This window comes from Hypomesus transpacificus, chromosome 8, assembly GCF_021917145.1.
Source record: "Hypomesus transpacificus isolate Combined female chromosome 8, fHypTra1, whole genome shotgun sequence".
NCBI classification, from domain to species: Eukaryota; Metazoa; Chordata; class Actinopteri; order Osmeriformes; family Osmeridae; genus Hypomesus; species Hypomesus transpacificus.
The window spans coordinates 8,911,831-8,928,721 of NC_061067.1; the positions used below are offsets into that span (position 1 = coordinate 8,911,831).

The 16,891-nt window shown below is 45.8% G+C and overlaps 2 protein-coding genes across 3 annotated transcripts; both read right to left on the minus strand.

The window, feature by feature from the left end:
* Nucleotides 1–104: 104 nt before the first annotated feature.
* LOC124470360 (highly reducing polyketide synthase alnA-like) lies at nucleotides 105–6,901 on the minus strand. Its single transcript, XM_047024201.1, has 6 exons — nucleotides 6,844–6,901; nucleotides 6,576–6,729; nucleotides 6,315–6,475; nucleotides 5,960–6,163; nucleotides 5,708–5,889; nucleotides 105–5,612 (listed from the first exon to the last, which is right to left on the minus strand). Exons 1-6 carry the CDS (start codon nucleotides 6,899–6,901, stop codon nucleotides 105–107), a joined length of 6,267 nt encoding a protein of 2,088 aa, XP_046880157.1.
* A 565-nt stretch (nucleotides 6,902–7,466) lies between these two features.
* Nucleotides 7,467–16,796, minus strand: LOC124470208 (ATP-dependent zinc metalloprotease YME1L1-like). Of its 2 annotated transcripts, none has more exons than XM_047023982.1 (18): nucleotides 16,593–16,796; nucleotides 15,823–15,954; nucleotides 14,686–14,851; nucleotides 14,308–14,409; nucleotides 14,090–14,199; nucleotides 13,387–13,537; nucleotides 13,009–13,092; nucleotides 12,395–12,568; nucleotides 12,050–12,202; nucleotides 11,723–11,855; nucleotides 11,425–11,487; nucleotides 10,846–10,958; nucleotides 10,443–10,598; nucleotides 9,789–9,940; nucleotides 9,556–9,682; nucleotides 9,148–9,221; nucleotides 8,466–8,552; nucleotides 7,467–8,347 (listed from the first exon to the last, which is right to left on the minus strand). In XM_047023982.1, exons 1-18 carry the CDS (start codon nucleotides 16,623–16,625, stop codon nucleotides 8,204–8,206), a joined length of 2,154 nt encoding a protein of 717 aa, XP_046879938.1. In that variant the 5' UTR covers nucleotides 16,626–16,796; the 3' UTR covers nucleotides 7,467–8,203. The 2 variants fall into 2 exon arrangements, with proteins under 2 accessions (XP_046879938.1, XP_046879936.1); XM_047023980.1 differs by having other exon boundaries at nucleotides 12,985–13,092.
* Between the last annotated feature and the right edge of the window lie 95 nt (nucleotides 16,797–16,891).

Consider the following 16,891-nt stretch of genomic DNA (forward strand, 5'->3'; position numbering starts at 1 on the left):
AAAAACATAATTTCACCAACAGTTTGTACTTATGACACTATGAACAATAAAAACAAATATAGATGATAGACTATTTGAAACATCTGAAAAATCTGTGCAATGTGTTAAATGCTGCCTCCCAGCTTAGCCTCCCTTAGAATTGTGTCGACTGTGGCCAGTGTGCTGTTAGGATCTAGTAAATGAACCAAGGGAACGTTCACACCGGTCTCTTGAAAAATTTGATTCTGCAGAGTCATGGCCAACATTGAGTCAATCCCGAGTTCACACAGTGTGGCGTCGTCTTTTAGTTCTTCCACGCTGACGTTGCTTATCTCACTGATCAGAGTCCTGACACTGTCTGGTGTGGAGGACGGTTGCAGAACCCTGGATTCTGTCACGGTTGTGTTCTGAAGTTCTCTCTCCACCAAACCTGACAGTCGTGTTTTGAGGGATGCGTTTTGGGAGAGGACATGCTTGCTCAAATTTCTGAAGTGAAACTTGCAGATGGCTTGCTGTGGGTTGTTCAACAACAAACACTTTTCCAGGGCCACATGGGCTTCACACACATCCATAGTCATCATCCCCTTTGCCTCGAGAAACCTCTGGAAATGGTTTTTGTTCAACAAGAGACCGAGGTTTAAGGGACCCCAGTTGATGGACTGACCAGCGAGTCCAAGGTTTCTTCGGTAGTGACAGAACATGTCCAAGAACGCGTTTGCTGCAGCGTAGTTAGACTGTGAAGTATTCCCAATGAAGGAGGAGATGGACGAGTAACACACAAAGAAGTCGAGTTTGTTGTGCAGGGTCACATAGTGAAGATTCAATGCCCCACTGACTTTGGGGCACAGGACGTTTTGGAAGGACGAACGGTCGAGGCTTTCAATAAGAGCATCCTGCAACACGGCTGCACTGTGAAACACTCCTTTGATTGGACAAGAGGGAAACCGTTGTCCAATCCTCGTGACGGCCTTCACAACCTGACAGGGCACTGAAACGTCACATTGAACGTTCAGAATCGACACTTTGCACGTCTTCTGGAGAGTGTCTATCTGTCCCTGTGTCTCGGCAGACAGAGTTCTCCTGGAGAGCGTGACGATGCAGTCACCTCCCCTGTGAGCAATGAACTTGACCGTCTCAAAGCCTAACCCTGAAAGCCCTCCTGTCACAATATAGACACAACTGTGCTTGAAGAGGGACCTCGGCCTCTTTATCAAAGGGATATTGCGTTCTGTGTTTACAGATCCTTCCGTATTCCCCAAAATGACTTGAGGTATAGTGCTTACGCTGAAGTAGGACTGTGTTTCAGTTGTGGTCTGGGCCACAGTCAATTGAAAGGCGGTGCTTTGCAGGGACAGAGATAAGCTATCTAAATGAAGTGACTGCAGCCATTGGGCTATCTTCCCTTTCTGAGTCTTCAGGTTTGCTCTCTGGAAAACACTTGACACATGACATCTTTGAATGTGTACATGTTCACTCTTTGGTGCAGCAATGTTTGCCGGGGACGACATGCGGTTATCACAAACGACAACAATCTGTATCAACATGGCACCGCTTCCTATTCTCACTAGTGGGGACAGGTCAACCGGAGGCAGAGCCACAAACGTGTAATCGTGATCGCTGTTCAGGAGCTCTTCACTAAACTGAGACAGAAGGACTGTTTTCCATCCTGACCTGTTTGCCGTCTGTCTTAAAACCGTCATCAGAGCCGAATTAGGAGCTGAGGAGACAATGGCCAATGTTCGCGGTTTCTTTACCTTGGGCAACAATCTGTGCATGATCTCCCATGCCAGCACAAAGTAGGACAAGCACGGAATATCCCTCAAAAACGAAAGCATCTTTGTGTTGTAGCATGCCGCCTCGGGAACCACAATCTTGGAAGTGGCTGTCACAGGATAACAAGAGGCCACATGATCGCCCACTTTCAGTTTACTCACACCCTTCCCTATAGCCTTGACAATACCGCCAAAGTCTAGAGCCAGGATATTGTGTGTCTGAGAAGAATGTTTGTTCCAGTAGAGTGTCTGGCCAAAGTTCATGTCGGAAACAGTCACAGGGCAGTAGTCTGAAGAATGAACACACATTTGTAGGAGCTGAATCTCAACAGATTTGTCCTGCAGAAAGGTACCCTTTTTGTCACAGGTAACAGCAGACAAGTTATCTACTCTATAAGGGTCACTGGTTTGAAGAACGAATTGCTCAAAATCCCAACAGCGGACGCGCTGTTCTGGGCAGGCCATGCCTGTTAAGGGCGTGCGCACGATCGTTGTTGAACTTATTTGACCTCTGTCGATCATGACCTCTGGATCCCTGCAGGTGTGTATGACCTGAGCCAGGGCCTGGATATCTTCACGTGTCACTGAGGCCAGGTCAATCAACTGAAACAAGAGTCCTGGCATCTCAGCTGCACACGCTCTCGTCATCCCAGAAAGCACAAACCCAGAGCTGACATGATCCACCGTCTTCTCCGCCGATCGGTAGGTTATGACTCGGATGTTACATGAGCGTTTTGTGTCTTTTAAAGCTACCACAATCTGGCGAAAGTGTTCACAGCAGTCCACCAAGCTATCTAACGCCTTGTCGGTTGTCAGATGACTGAGATCTTCGATGCCCCAAACAAAAAGGACCTCCTCAAAGCAAGAATCCCCATGAAGAGATTGAGACACCAAATCTGGAAGTTGTGAGCACACCCAAAGTTCCCTGTTAGAGACATATGTTGATTCATGGCTTAGAAATGGTCTCAAGGCTTTAGTAATTCCTAGTGTATCCTCAAAAACTAACGACTTTGGTCGGCAGCCTAAAAGGAAATCATCGGAAATGGACGTTGGTGGATGATGGTGAAGTTCAGTGTGAAAAAAGAAAGACTCTGCAACTTGAGAGTAATCACCCAAAAAGAAAATCCTAACTTGTTTGAGCTCTACCAAAACATGTCCTTCTCTAGAAGAAAAGCACCCACAAACATCTATGTGGTCTGACATCATTTCGGTAGCTCTCAAATACAGAACCATCTCCTCTTGCAGGGGTCTAGAGATCACCACACTGCCAATCCCAGATGGCAATCCTGGCCTCACACTTAATCCTCCAATGGCAACCACAGCAGTCATTTGGAGGAAATAATCCAACACTACAGGATGTAGAAAGTACTCATGAAGCTGTTTGAGTAATTCACCTGGGACTCTAATGACAGACACAGCCTCCTTGAATTCATCACCGAAATGTACTTTATCTAGCTGTCGGAAAACAGGACCATACTCGAAGCCAGCGTGGGTGAGGATGGAGTACACCTCATTCCCCTTTTTGACTGATGGGCATCTATCAAAGATGGCATCAAGGCAAAGGGTTTGTTCTTCAATCAATGTTTGACCGTTTTTAATGGTCATTGTGCCCGATGCATGTGTTGCTGTGGAAGACTGTATCTTAAACATGGTGTCATTCCCAGCATGCTCCAGTATTACCTTCATGTGATGAGAGTTTGTACTGAGAGTAAACAAACTTTGAAAAGTAACACTGAGCTCAATTGAGGAAATAGGCATCTTTGGCCTGGAACTAGCCATGATTGAGGCATAGGCCAGTTCCACATACAAAGCCCCTGGAACAATGGAAACACCATTGTTCTTGTGCTCCCAGAGATACGGCATGGTGTGGGTTGAGATGATGCATTTGTGCTCCTTGCTGTCGTGCTTTGATTTGGAAATCAGGGGATGATTAGAAGAAGCAGCCATCTCATTTCCTTGTCTTACAGCCTCAAAATACACCTCATTTCTATGATTATCAAATTGGTACCTTGGGAAGGACGTTGGTGTTGTCTCACACCCTGCGTAGAACTGGTGCCAGTCGATCCCTATTCCCAGCTCAAACAGTTTGGAGACTGTCGCCAGTATTGTCTCGTGATCTTTCTCTGGCTGTGCAGAGGAGAAAACGGTGATGTTGTTTCCTAAAGTCTCTTGAATGTTCCTTTGGAGAGCCCTTCGAGGACCTATCTCCACAAAGACAATACTCTTCTTTGCCTGGTGGTCTTTGGTTGCTGCTCTGAGCGTTTGTTCGAAAGAAACTGGTTCTCTGATATTCTGTGCCCAGTATCTCCCTGTGATGAAATCCCCATCAGAACACATTTCACTCGTCACTGTCGAAAACAGTTCACACTCCATCTTGTTTGCAGTCAAAGAGCCAATACTGTCCTTTACTTGGTCCACAATGGGCTCCATCATATGGCTGTGATATGCAGCAGGTACATCTAGTACATGAAGAAACAGGTTTTTGCCGGTGAAGAGAGTTTCCAGCTTCTGACGGAGACTGTTGATAGCATCTGCATCTCCTGAGAGAGTGCAGGACTGGGGACTGTTATAAGCAGCGACGCAAATCTTCCCAGAGTAAACTGGGAGGACATTCAAGATGTCCGACACGGCAATGTTGCTGACCACAAGCATTTTCCCTCCAGTGACTTTGCTCTGCAGAGTACTGCGGTGATAAATCACCTTCACAGCATCCTCAAGAGACAAGAGGCCAGAACAGTGGGCAGCAGCAACCTCTCCAACAGAGTGCCCAAGAACAGCGTCAGGTCGGACGCCCCAGTGCTTCAGGAGACTGGCAATGCCAACCTGAACGGCAAAGAGTAGAGGCTGGACAGCCTCCGGCTTTGTATAATCATCGTTGTCATAACCCTCTGCTATCTTTTGTACGATCCTAGTACTTCTGTAGTTGAGGAAAACATTCTCGATTTCTCTGACCTTTTCTCTGAAAACAGGCTCCTCGTTGAGAAGCTGTTTACACATGCCCCTGTAAGTGACCCCGTTTCCACAGAACACAAAAACCAATCTGATGTCTGACTTGGACTGCTCAACCTTCTTGTTGTCGAAAGACTTCAGTTGGTTTTCTAAGTCGGAGACGGAGTGTGTCAGGAATGCTTTCCTGTACTTGTGTCTCAAAAGGCTCCTGCGACACGCTGAGCTAAAGGCTAACGCTTGTATGTCAGTCGTTTTGTTTCTGTTCAGTCTCTGACACGTGTCGTTCATACACATCACTAAGGACTTTTCCGAGGCTGCAGACAACACAAACACGTTTCGGCAAGAATGAGTGGTTAGCCTAGGGACCGTAACTTGCCTGTACTCTTTCACCACAGCATGTGCATTTGTGCCTCCAAACCCAAAGCTGTTGACACCTGCCAGTCTGTCAGTGGAACCTGTCACTTCCCACTTCTCAGCTGTGGTGGGGATGCGTATGTTGAGATCTTTGGCGTCTATACTGGCACTGTCCTCAGAGTAGAAGACAGAAGGTACTATGGTTTCATTCTTCATCATCAAAAGTACCTTGATCAGCCCTGCGACTCCAGCTGCAGATTCTGTGTGGCCGATGTTGCCTTTCACAGAGCCGATGCGGAGTGTGTCTGAGCCAGGAGGTCTGGCTGTGGAGATGACTTTGGAGATGCTCCCTGCTTCTATAGGGTCCCCAACTGGGGTTCCAGTCCCATGAGCCTCGATGTACTGGACATTGGACAGGTCAGACGCAGAGTAGATTGTGCGCAGCAGCGCCTCCTGTTGGACCATGGACGGTTTGGTGATTGGAGTGACCGAGCGGCCATCTTGGTTGACGGCAGTTTTGCTGATGATGCCCCACACTTTATCAAAGTCCCTCAGTGCCTGTTTATGGAAAATGATTACAATATTAAGGGTCAGTATTGCAGTGACATTTCAAAAGGTTTGCGTCTTAAATAGACAGTGGAATGGACACTTACATTTTTCAGAGGCTTCAGTAAAACAATCCCACACCCCTCTCCTCTGCCGTAGCCATCTGCTCTGCTGGAGAAAGGTTTGCTGGTGCCGTCAGGTGAGATCATCTTTGCTTTGCTGAGAGCGACAAAGACTCTAGGCTCCAGAATACAGCTGACGCCCCCGCACAGAGCCATCTCACAGTCACCTGAGATTGGAAATGATTTAAACACTAGCAACATTTTCTGGTGATTGACAAATAGTCAGATGTACTGTACCTTGTTTTATTGCCTGGCAGGCTGAATGCAGAGCCACAAGAGATGAGGAACAGGCACTATCAATAGCAAACGATGGGCCAGTGAGATTGAAAACGAAGGATATCCTGTTGGCTGCCACACTCATAGCTGTGCCTGTGCCATTGTAATGGGTGATGGTGCCAGGACTGTTGTTCAACAGGGTTTCATAATCCCTGTTCATCAGACCTGTAGGCATATGGATGTCATTTTATTGTTTGACATATTCCGTTTTTTGAAATAATCAGATTTTATTTTGTTTCTTGATATAGCAATCACTGGAGTTCAATTGATTATATTGTTCCAACAATTGTTAGGTAATGTATAAAATAACAAGTACCTATATAAACCCCTGTTCTGGTGCCACTTATTTTCTCCATTGGTATCCCAGCATCCTCGAGTGCTCTGTATGCACATTGGAGCAACAGTTTGTGCTGCGGGTCCATGAAGTCTGTTTCAGCTTCCGAGATGCCAAAGAACTTGTGATCAAACTCATTGAACCTGATAGATTGAGATTCAAATGAGACATATGTACATTAGATTATTTCTCAAGGGTCAGTTCTACTGAGCTATTCTCCAAGCGGGACTTTTATAGTCTTACCCGTCTATGAGAGCGGCTTTGGTTGTCTGTGTTTTCCCAGGTTGGCTGTGATCAGGATCATACCAGTACGTGCTGTCAAACCTCTCATCTGGGATGTCAACAGCACAGTTCCTTCCTTCCAACAGAACGTTCCAGAAAGAATCAAGCCCCTCCCCTAAAACAAAAGGAAAACACTTTGTGCATTCTTACTTTTAACATTTACCTTTTTGCATTTACATTCAAACAGCAATTATCTACCACCAACTATCTCCTTGTCACGCATTCTTACCACCAGGGAAATTGCATCCAATTCCAACAATGGCAATCTCTTCATTTGTACCGTCCATTTCTTTTCCTCAAACTTTACAAAGGTGTGGAAATCTAAATTGACTTCCACACGCTCTTCAAAAAGTTAAACTTCTTGCTTTTAATCTCCGGTAGGACAAATTATCTGAAGGAAAATGTCTTCCGTATATTTTCAGTCGTTCCTGATAAGAGCCCAGGATTTGGTCTCTTTTTGTGCCTGTGCTGACGAGAGCTCCTCTTTATAAATCCAAACCTCTCTACAGATCTCTATGAGACCCTTGAAAACAAAGGAGGAGCAGATTCCTAAACAATAGCCAGTTCTTTGAGAGCCACGCTAGCAATTGCCTAACTCAGCTAATGGCAGGTTTAAATGTCCATGCAATTAACCTTAACAACAGGGTATGGTTCCTTTGAAGTCACAATGGATCATTTAGTCTATTTCCCTCTATTACTGTTGTGAAACTGGACACTACTGTCAGTGGAGGGTCATTGTCTCTTTAGATCACAATTGATCAGTGATCATTGTTCTTTCTGAGATTACACACACACACTCAGTCTACATACTACTGTCATACAACATACATACAAACGTCAATGAAAACAAAGTCAATTTTGAATACGTTTTATTTGAGCCTCTTTCCAATAGAGAAACAGATCAAATCATGGTATTCGGTTTCCTTAGACACAATGTCAGTACGGTATATACATTTTCACTTCAACTTAGAATACATAAAGGTCTTCTTCTATTGGGAAATCAGCACACATGAATAAATTAAAACTGTAAATGAAAACAAATAATAGGTCTGAGCTGAACGTTCTGCAGATCTCCACAATTCACATATGAATCGGACTGGGGACAGAACATGAATACAGACATTCTGTAGGTACTTTCTAAATGTACATTAAGGTTGTACGGTTCTTAATTCATTTCTTTTGTACACCTACGATAAAATACTGAGGATTCATCAGAAACAACAACTATGAAGCAATTCATCATTCATCAAATACTAGGGCCAGAAATGATTTGCAGCAAACTGTTTTTCCTCATAACTTTGATAACATACCAAATATAGGAGATTTTATTTACAGAACTGTTACAGAAAACTAATTTGACATGGCGCTGCAGAAGCCATGATGGCTTATGCTCATTTTGTTTTCCCATGCATTTGTGCAGTCTCTTAAATGGCATCCAATAGGAAAGATGTGGCCAAAAACACATTCATTTGCATGTGTAAAAGGGGGAGTATGACAACAAAATAATAATCTGTGACCTACAAAGCCTTTCCATTGGTTGGTATTTCCAGCAGACCACGTCTGTCCCAGAGTCCCTATCAGCCACTGACTCATCTAGGGTCCAGAGCCTTGCCCTCCATAACCAGCTTGATCTCTTTGGCGTCTAATGTTTCATAAGTCAGCAGCGCGTCGGCTAGCTTCTTGTGCTCATCGCTGTAGGTCTTCAGGATGTTTTTAGCCCGCTCATACGAGTCCTGTTCGGAGACAGAGGAATAAAACATTTGGACAACAAAGAAAATACGACACAAAATTCAAAAGACTTTCAAGAGATTGAAAGAAATCTTGAGAGAGATGGGGGGGGGGGGGGGCTACCTTAAGAAGGACCCTGACTTCCTGTTCGATGGCGGCCTGTGTCTCGGGACTCTGTTTGGTCAGGTCAGCGTAGGTCATGACCCCAAGCTGAAAGAGGCAGAACACAAACAGTGAGGTTTAGAGACACACCGGACCTCTTACACAAAAGCAGCTCAGAGCAGTCCAAGAGGTCTGGGTTGCCAGATTAGTAGCAAACGAAAGAAAAGTGCATTGAGCCAAAACATCTCATCTAAACATAAACACGGTCCTATGATTGACAGTGTGGGTTAAATATCAACAACTGTGCAAACTGTACAAATACATTTTATAGAGGGCATTATGGTAAAAGGATCCTGAAGAGGGAGCTGATTAACATTTGCTTGTTTATCAATTTGCGGCAAATGTCAGGCAACTTGGGAGAGCAGATCTTTCAGGATTGAGTCTGAATTCAGGGCAGAGGAAGAGATTAAAGGTGGAGGAAGTCTGGAATGTGGTGGCTCAAACACAAGCTGGCCATGAGATCCCTCCAACCACATGGAAAAGCCTAAGAATGGAATTTCTGCTCGGCAGCAAACGCTAGCCTTGTGTCGTGGGTCACCAGGGTAAAGCCATCGCACTTGTTGCACGTTAAACCTCATCCCAGGTCGTATTGACAGATTTAAAATCCAACATTTTTGCAACATCCAAAAGGAGGAAGTCATACCTTGTCACTCATTCCAAATCTGGTCACCATCATCTTAGCAATTCTGGTTGCTCCGTCAAAGTCACTTGAAGCTCCTACAATGCAAAAGAGAAAGCTTGAGGTTCAACACGTTGAACGATGCTGCAGATCCAAACGTGATCTTCCTTCACAGCATAAATAAATGGACTAAATAAAGAAAACATTAATTGAGCAGATTTTATCCAAAGCGACACCCAGTGCAGGGGGGAGGATTTGAACCTGCGATCCCTTGATCTATAGTCAAATCCTCTACCACGGAGCAGCATCCTCATCACGATACGCGATCAATACGGTCGTCTTCCCACTGGCCCAGTCTCCCCACTGGCCCAGTCTCCCCACTGGCCCAGTCTCCCCACTGGCCCAGTCTCCCCACTGGCCCAGTCTCCTCACCCGTGGTGATGTAATCGTCTCCGAAGATGAGCTCCTCGGCCACGCGGCCGCCCATGCTGACGTCCATCTGGGCGAGGAGCTGTGCTCGCGTCTCGCTCCAGCGGTCTTTCTCCGGGAGCATGGACACCTGAGGAGGGAGAGAGAGAGAAGGAGGGAGAGGGTGAGAGAGATGAGACAACAGGGGACGAGTGGGCCCTGTTGTTAAGACACAGGACAGAAGGGGGACTTCTCACATGTCCCAGCGTGGGTCCTCGAGGCATGATGGTGGCCTTGTTGATGGGCATGGCGTCCTTGGTATAGTACGCCACGATGGCGTGGCCGGACTCGTGGTAGGCTGTGATGGTCTTGTTCTTCTTATCGATCTCCACACTCCTTCGCTCAGGACCTGGAGCATGAAAAAGACAACCAGGCAAAGTCTCAGTATGAAATATATGAGAATCCTGGATATTGTGTTACTGTTACAGTCTAGATGAGGATCACAAAAAGTTGTATTTCACTGCACTGCAAATTCTGATACCCAATTGAATGAGAGTTCCAAATTATAGCTCCTAGAGGATGTCAAACAATGATCTGATTCATCCATCCATCATTAATTCTGCCTGGAAAAATGGTGCCCTGGTATAAATCTTAGACCACCAAAAGTATTCTGGGATAATTACCTGCAAAGCAGACATGCACTGATCTGACAGTCTCCCTGTCTGATGTGAATTAAAAAGTTATACCCTGTCGTTAATCCATCGCACATGTTCTGCAGATAGAGCTTAGGCAGCGTGTGAGAGTCTGTGTGTGAGTCAGTGTGTGAGTCAGTGTGTGAGTCTGTGAATGTGTGTGTGTGTGAGTATTAGGGTGCGAGTGCGTGTGGGCGCATGCGAGAGCCCCACTCTTACCCATGAGGATCTTGTCCTTGGCGAACTCCAGTTCCTTCATGGTGACCAAGTCCTTGCCGTCCATGGCTGCCTTCAGCGCTGCCTGGTTCACCAGGTTCTCCAGCTCGGCCCCCGTGAACCCCACCGTGCCCCGGGCGATGATCTCCGCCTCCACCGCTGAAGCACAAAACAGAGGAGCTGCCCGTGAGCGACTGCACGGCCCACCACTGAGGGCTCTCTCAGTAAGACCCCAGGATCAGGTGTCTGTGCAGCTTCGGCTTGCTCCAGTTTAATCCCGCGAGGAAGCGTTTTTCACATATCGGTTTACACTCTGCTGAACTGTGCTGCACATCAAACGTTTGTTTTGGAACTATCGGGTATGGGGGGTTCCGCTGACCGGGCTCTGTGATTGGAGGTTACCTACCAGGATCCACTTTGATCTTGGTCAGGTACCAGTTGAGGATCTCTGTGCGTCCCTTCACGTCAGGGCGGGGCACAGTCACCTGCATGTCAAACCTGCCGGGCCTGACCAGAGCACTGACAACCACAGGGAGGGAAGGGAGGGGGAGAGAGAGAAGGATGCCGATGAAGGGAGAAATGGTGTTCACAACCTGAAGAGCTGTCCCCTCGGTCACCTGCACCATTGTTCAAACTTCGTAACGAGAACCTCTCGTGTAAAAGAGATCTCAGTCGCTTTCGCATAGAAGTGGATCGCAACATTGTGTAACATTGTGTAACAACACCGTTCCCCTTGACATCTAGCACTGACTAGCTGCATGCCTGAATGGTCATTACACATTTCGGAATAACCACGAGGAGCTAGACATGCAATGAGAAGTTTTGCCAAGCTGAGCTGTTCAAATCGTACATTCTTAAAGCAAGGGAAAATAACCTTTTGAACCTTTAAGACTTGGCAACCCGTAAATTCTATCCCAACCAGAGGATAAAGCCTCAAGTCGGATTGAAAGAAAGCGTAGTTTGGCTTCAAACTGTAAAAACGTACTTGTCCAATGCCTCTGCGAAGTTGGTGGCTCCGATGACGATGACCCCTTCGTTTGTTTTGAACCTGCAGAGTATTCAAATGTTTACGACAAGGCCACACAATCCAAGAAAAACATTGTAAATGTTATGTTTTTACAACTTCCTGAGTGTTTAGGTGTAGTTATATGAGCGTATCTGACGCCCTCTGTGACTGCTTGTAAAAAAAAAGGGCTATAAAAATATAATTTGAATGAATTGCAAGGCTTGACAAATACAAGCCAACAGATTATCATTTGTTCTCAGGCACTGGACGGACGCACCCATCCATCTCTGCCAGGAGCTGGTTGATGGTCTGTCTGGAGTAGGGGTGCATGGGAGATTCTATCCTCTTCCCCCCCACACTGTCCAGCTCGTCTATGAAGATCACACAGGGGGCGCTGGCTTTGGCCTCCTCTACAAGCCAAACAGAAGGAGAGACAAGGCTGCAGGTTACGTTATCGCTCAAAGTTTCCCCTTTCACGGACCCGAATTGAGGAGTGGCTAAGCGAGAGCCATACAGGTTGAAACGTACAGTCCCTTTTACAGAACAAGCAAAGCAAACAACCCCCAAAAAATAGTTTTAGGGTAGGTTTGACGCTGGAACTCACTGAAGAGGTTCCTGATGCGACTGGCTCCAACGCCGACGAACATCTCGTCGAACTCGGAGCCGGAGGCGTAGTAGAAGGGCACGTCGGCCTCCCCGGCTACAGCACGAGCCAGAAGGGTCTTACCCGTTCCTGGGGGGCCAACCAGCAGGATACCTGACCAGGGACAGGGGGCACACCAGACAACACTTTACCAACCCATGAAGGTGAATGGATGGACATTTTCCCTATGGATGAAAAAAAGGGTCTACAATATGAGAGCGGGGATATGCTTTTTTCATTTAACAGAGAAAACGAACCGCAGTGAAGTAGTTAGACAAAAATAAATATGGTTCAAACTCGAGCTACCTTTTGGTAGCTTTCCTCCCAGAACGGTGAACTTCTGGGGGTTCCTGAGAAACTCGACCACATCCTGGAGTTCGTTCTTGGCCTCCTCCACTCCTTTGACGTGCTCGAACGTCACGTTCTTCATCTGGACGGGGTCCACGGCAGAGTCCAGCCCGGACGTGGCGCGGAACCTCACTGCACCAACACACAGTGACACAGTCAGACTTAAAGCACTGGGAAACGGACACAATCATCTGTCCCAATCATCATAAGCGTCGGTTAACATGTTCACTGACAATGTCATCTTGTGTTCAGAACTGCACACTCCGAAACAATACAATATCCCTCTAACCATGACATGGACCCCCAATGCTTCTTAATCAAGCAACAGCACTCACTAGTACAACAACCATTTAACTTCAACAGATTCCACTACAAGGATCCACATAATAACCTAGTCTACATGAGTGGAACAAAGTAAGATCTGTAATAGCGTATCCACTCTTCCACTGTGGCTAAATATCTACTCATCGATCTTGTCATTCTCTTCTCTGGTGTGAATGTAGGGTTATTTGTGCGAGCATAAGAATGAATAGAAAACAGAAACAAACCGGTATCAGAAAAGGAGCCTTTACCCGATAGAAACGGGGATCTTGACAGGCCGTAGACTCCCACCAAGAGGAGGACCAGCAGAATCAACCTGGTCCTCTTTAGCGAATCTGCCAACACAAGACAGGCCAGTCACATGGGGCAGGCAGGGAGGAAACTTAACTCAGCAGCCCCACTGTGTGGCATATTGGGGGAACTGCGAATGGTTTTATAAGGAGATTACAAAACTTTATGACAGAGCAGCATTAACAATGCCTTTGAAGACGCTGTGATGAAAAATAAAGAAAGCTACCACTAAAAACCTGAGTGCTACAATGTTGTGAATACAACATGCTTTTACTCGTTGACCCTTTCATTCGTCATAGAAGTGGGCTATAACAGCTTAAGGGATGAAATGTGATTGCCTTGTGTCTTCCGGGTGAAAGCCTGAGACCGCATGAAGCCTTCAGTGAAGCCTGTCTTGTAGGCATCTTGCTGGTTTTCTGGAAGGTTCTTCTGCTTTATCACCTGGTCCAGACTTTCTGCCTCTGCTCCCTTTTCCCTCATGAGAAGACCCTGTGTGTATGTGTGTGTGCCCATGTCAGAGAGCAAGCATGATTGAGTAATGTTATGTGACAAAGAAAGAAAAGGAGGGGGTTGAAGAAAGAAGAAAAAAAAAACTATGGGATTAATTTGGACCAGTCAGGTCACAAGACATAACAGGGCCTCATTAAATATGAAGTACCTTGCCGGATGTCAAAGCATTTTGGGTAAAAATTGTTGAAAACAGCCTCGTGCATAGTACAACAGAGCAACTGCATACGTAACAAGAAGATAGCAGGATGCCTTGAAAAAAAAAAGGACTTCCCTTCCTTTCCTCACGTTCCCAACTGTATAGCCCCCCCAGGCAAAGGAAAACAATTACCCCATGAAACACACTCTGAAACCACGTTATGCTACAAATGCCCTAAGTAACCATGGGCTATCCCCGCTTTTTTATGTTCATAAAACAAGTGTGTTCAAGATCAACTCAAAAGAGATACAGAGGTTAGACTGACTGCTAGCCTGTCCGCTGGGGGTTTGGAGGGAAGTTATGCGGCCTGTAGAGGGACACATTGCTGGGCTGACCTTCAAGAAGGTTGGAGTGTGGCCATCTGGTTCTCCCAGGCCTTCGTAACCAGACTCCATCCTACTGCTTTTGGTCCGTAGAGTCTTGAAGCCCCGGTTCTGGATCCACACTGCAGTAGAGCGGATTGCATCATAAAGATCAGCAAAATAAGCTATTGTCAAACTTCATGTCGAGCTTTGACATCTCAACAGGACCTTGTATATGCTTCATTCCTCACCTTGGGAGAACTGGAGCTCTGAGATGACAGTTTGTAACGGCCTGTGGTTCTGTCTGTGGAATATTGGCCGAGCAGACACTCCCAATCTGCCGTGGGTGAATCCTACAGAAGGATGTACACATTGCGACAGTTTACTCGCGATGTGCATTACCCGTCCTCGTGGCAATCCATGGTGATTTTAACGCAAAGAGTGACCGTACGGATACTTATTCCATTAGCCTGGTAACTAACAATTACAAATCAGACAAATTGAGTAGCAATCACAGGTTTCCACAACTTAAAACACTGTACCAAGGCAGATACACATTCAAATTAAATGTAATAACAGTCCAATTCCACCCCCCCACACCCAACTCCACAAAAAGGTACGGCCCTCACCATATTTGTTGTGGAAGAAGGAGTCTGAGGAGACATGAGACGTCCTCCAGACTGAAGCGGGGGGAGTGTCCCCAGGCCTGAGAGAGGGCAGTAACCTGCAGACCAGCTCGTCCAGCTGACCCACCCCCAGCTCCGACAGACCCAGGTCGCGCAGGCTTTCGCTGGGCTGCACACGCACAAGGACAACAGAGTTGGGACCGCGTGGTATCGCTTAGTGGTTAGAGCATCTGACTATAGATCAAGAGGCGCCAGGTTCAAACGCCTGTAGGTACGCCGCTTGGGATGAAAAGGGCCTGCTAAATAAATACACATACGCTGCAAGAATGTGTTAAAAGGGCATCACATTATAGGCCCTTGTTCAACGCTAAGGCCAGTGAGACCAATCACCATGCTTTATGACGACACTCAACCTGCCATTTAAAAAAGTGTTGTATTTAGGTGCAACTGAGGCTCTGAAATAGCTGAGACGATTGCCTGGCTTTGGTCCCAGTCACACAAAGATCCCAAGCCTACAGTGTGCTAGGTCTGCATGTTGTTTAGTGCTATAAATATTTGAGCTCATGGAACTCTGAGCTTGTGGCACCAGACTGTTATCACTGTCCCTGTATCAACCTTCCTTGACATGTAATGTAAACCGCTGTAGCTGAACTTCTTTTTTCTACATCAGCGCTGTTATAGTGTGTCTTCTACATGTTACTTCTGTTCTGTAATGCTGTAATTGCACACATGGTGTTACATGACTGCTAGAATTACCTTTACGGTCATACAGTGAAATGAATGGAGATTATTTTTTACCTGCAAGCTTAACTTCATGGGCCATGAGTGATGTGGTGATCTTAACAATGACAACAAATATTTGAGAAGTGGACACAGTCTCAGGTGTCAGGTTGAATGTTGCAAGCTATTGAGCGAAGTTGCTTACAATTCTAGACAGGCTGATGGCCTAGTGGCTACTGTGGGTACTTGTATCAGAGTTAGTTGCACTTGCATTAAATATGATTTCAGTGACAGACCAAACCAGACAAACAGAGCTGAACTTACGCATTTATATTGTGACAGCGGCTAGTTCAGTTATGACTCAGTAAGAACTACTGTCCCATGGAGTATGTCTCTAAAGTTAGTTTAAAGTATTCTTACCTCTTTGAACAATTGCTCCTGCTCTTGACAAAGGTCTTTCTGTGGCTTGTGGACAGAAGCAGTGGCTCCAGAGCTTGCGGCGCTCTTCAAGGAATGGAAGGCATTGATAAGTTGACTCAGGGGAACGGTTACCTAGGACGCAGATTTGGGAGACAGATATAAATCATAAAATGGCTGTAAGTTGGGAACATGACAGAATAATGCTTAACTGACGAACTAAAACATCGATAACACTAGATACTAGGCTAACACTAGTCGGCGCATATATGATGCAATCGTAAAGACAGTAATCAGTAGTAAGAGTTTTGCTATCAGTGGCTTCTGTTTTATTCAAAGTCTGGAAGCAGCAAGCAGGCACTACACAGCGCATTGGACGGATTGTTGTTGTTTTGGACCACCACCACAACAAGTCTAATAGATAATAAGATAGCTAAGATCTGATACATAACGTATGACCTCTTACATAACCAAAGTTTCTTTTCAACACATCAGGCAAGCTAGATAACCTACAGAAGCTAGCTAGCCAAATACTGTAGGGTTAACAAGAATATATTTTATTTATTTTAGCTAATATTATCCAGACACCTAAAGCAAACCAATAATTGTACATATCTAGATGAGTATAATATAAAACACTTGCGTTGTTGAGAAAACGTCACAATATCTAAGTGGCTAATTAAAATCAGTGTGATCAGCTACAATACAGTACTGTAGGCAGCTAGCTAACTGTAACTGGAACATTGTGTCCTGCCGGCCGGCCTTTACTGTACCTGTGGCTGGAACGTTGTCGTGAGCGAAAACATTATTCCAGCGAACAGTAATCAGATTGGAAGCTATTCAGAGGGGGTTGGTGTGTGAAAACAGACCCTCTAAGTAACTAAATGTGCCAATTCCTGACTACTGTCCTTTTGTTTTTCTGTTGTTACTCAACACGAATTTCTTCACGAAAATGGCTTCACGAAAGGTCACAAAGCCTACAAAGTGACGTAAGATACGAAGTTATTGCTACCGGTTTAATCACTTACGTATTCTTGTCAGAGCCTGTTCTTGTGGTTGCCAGGTTCAAAAA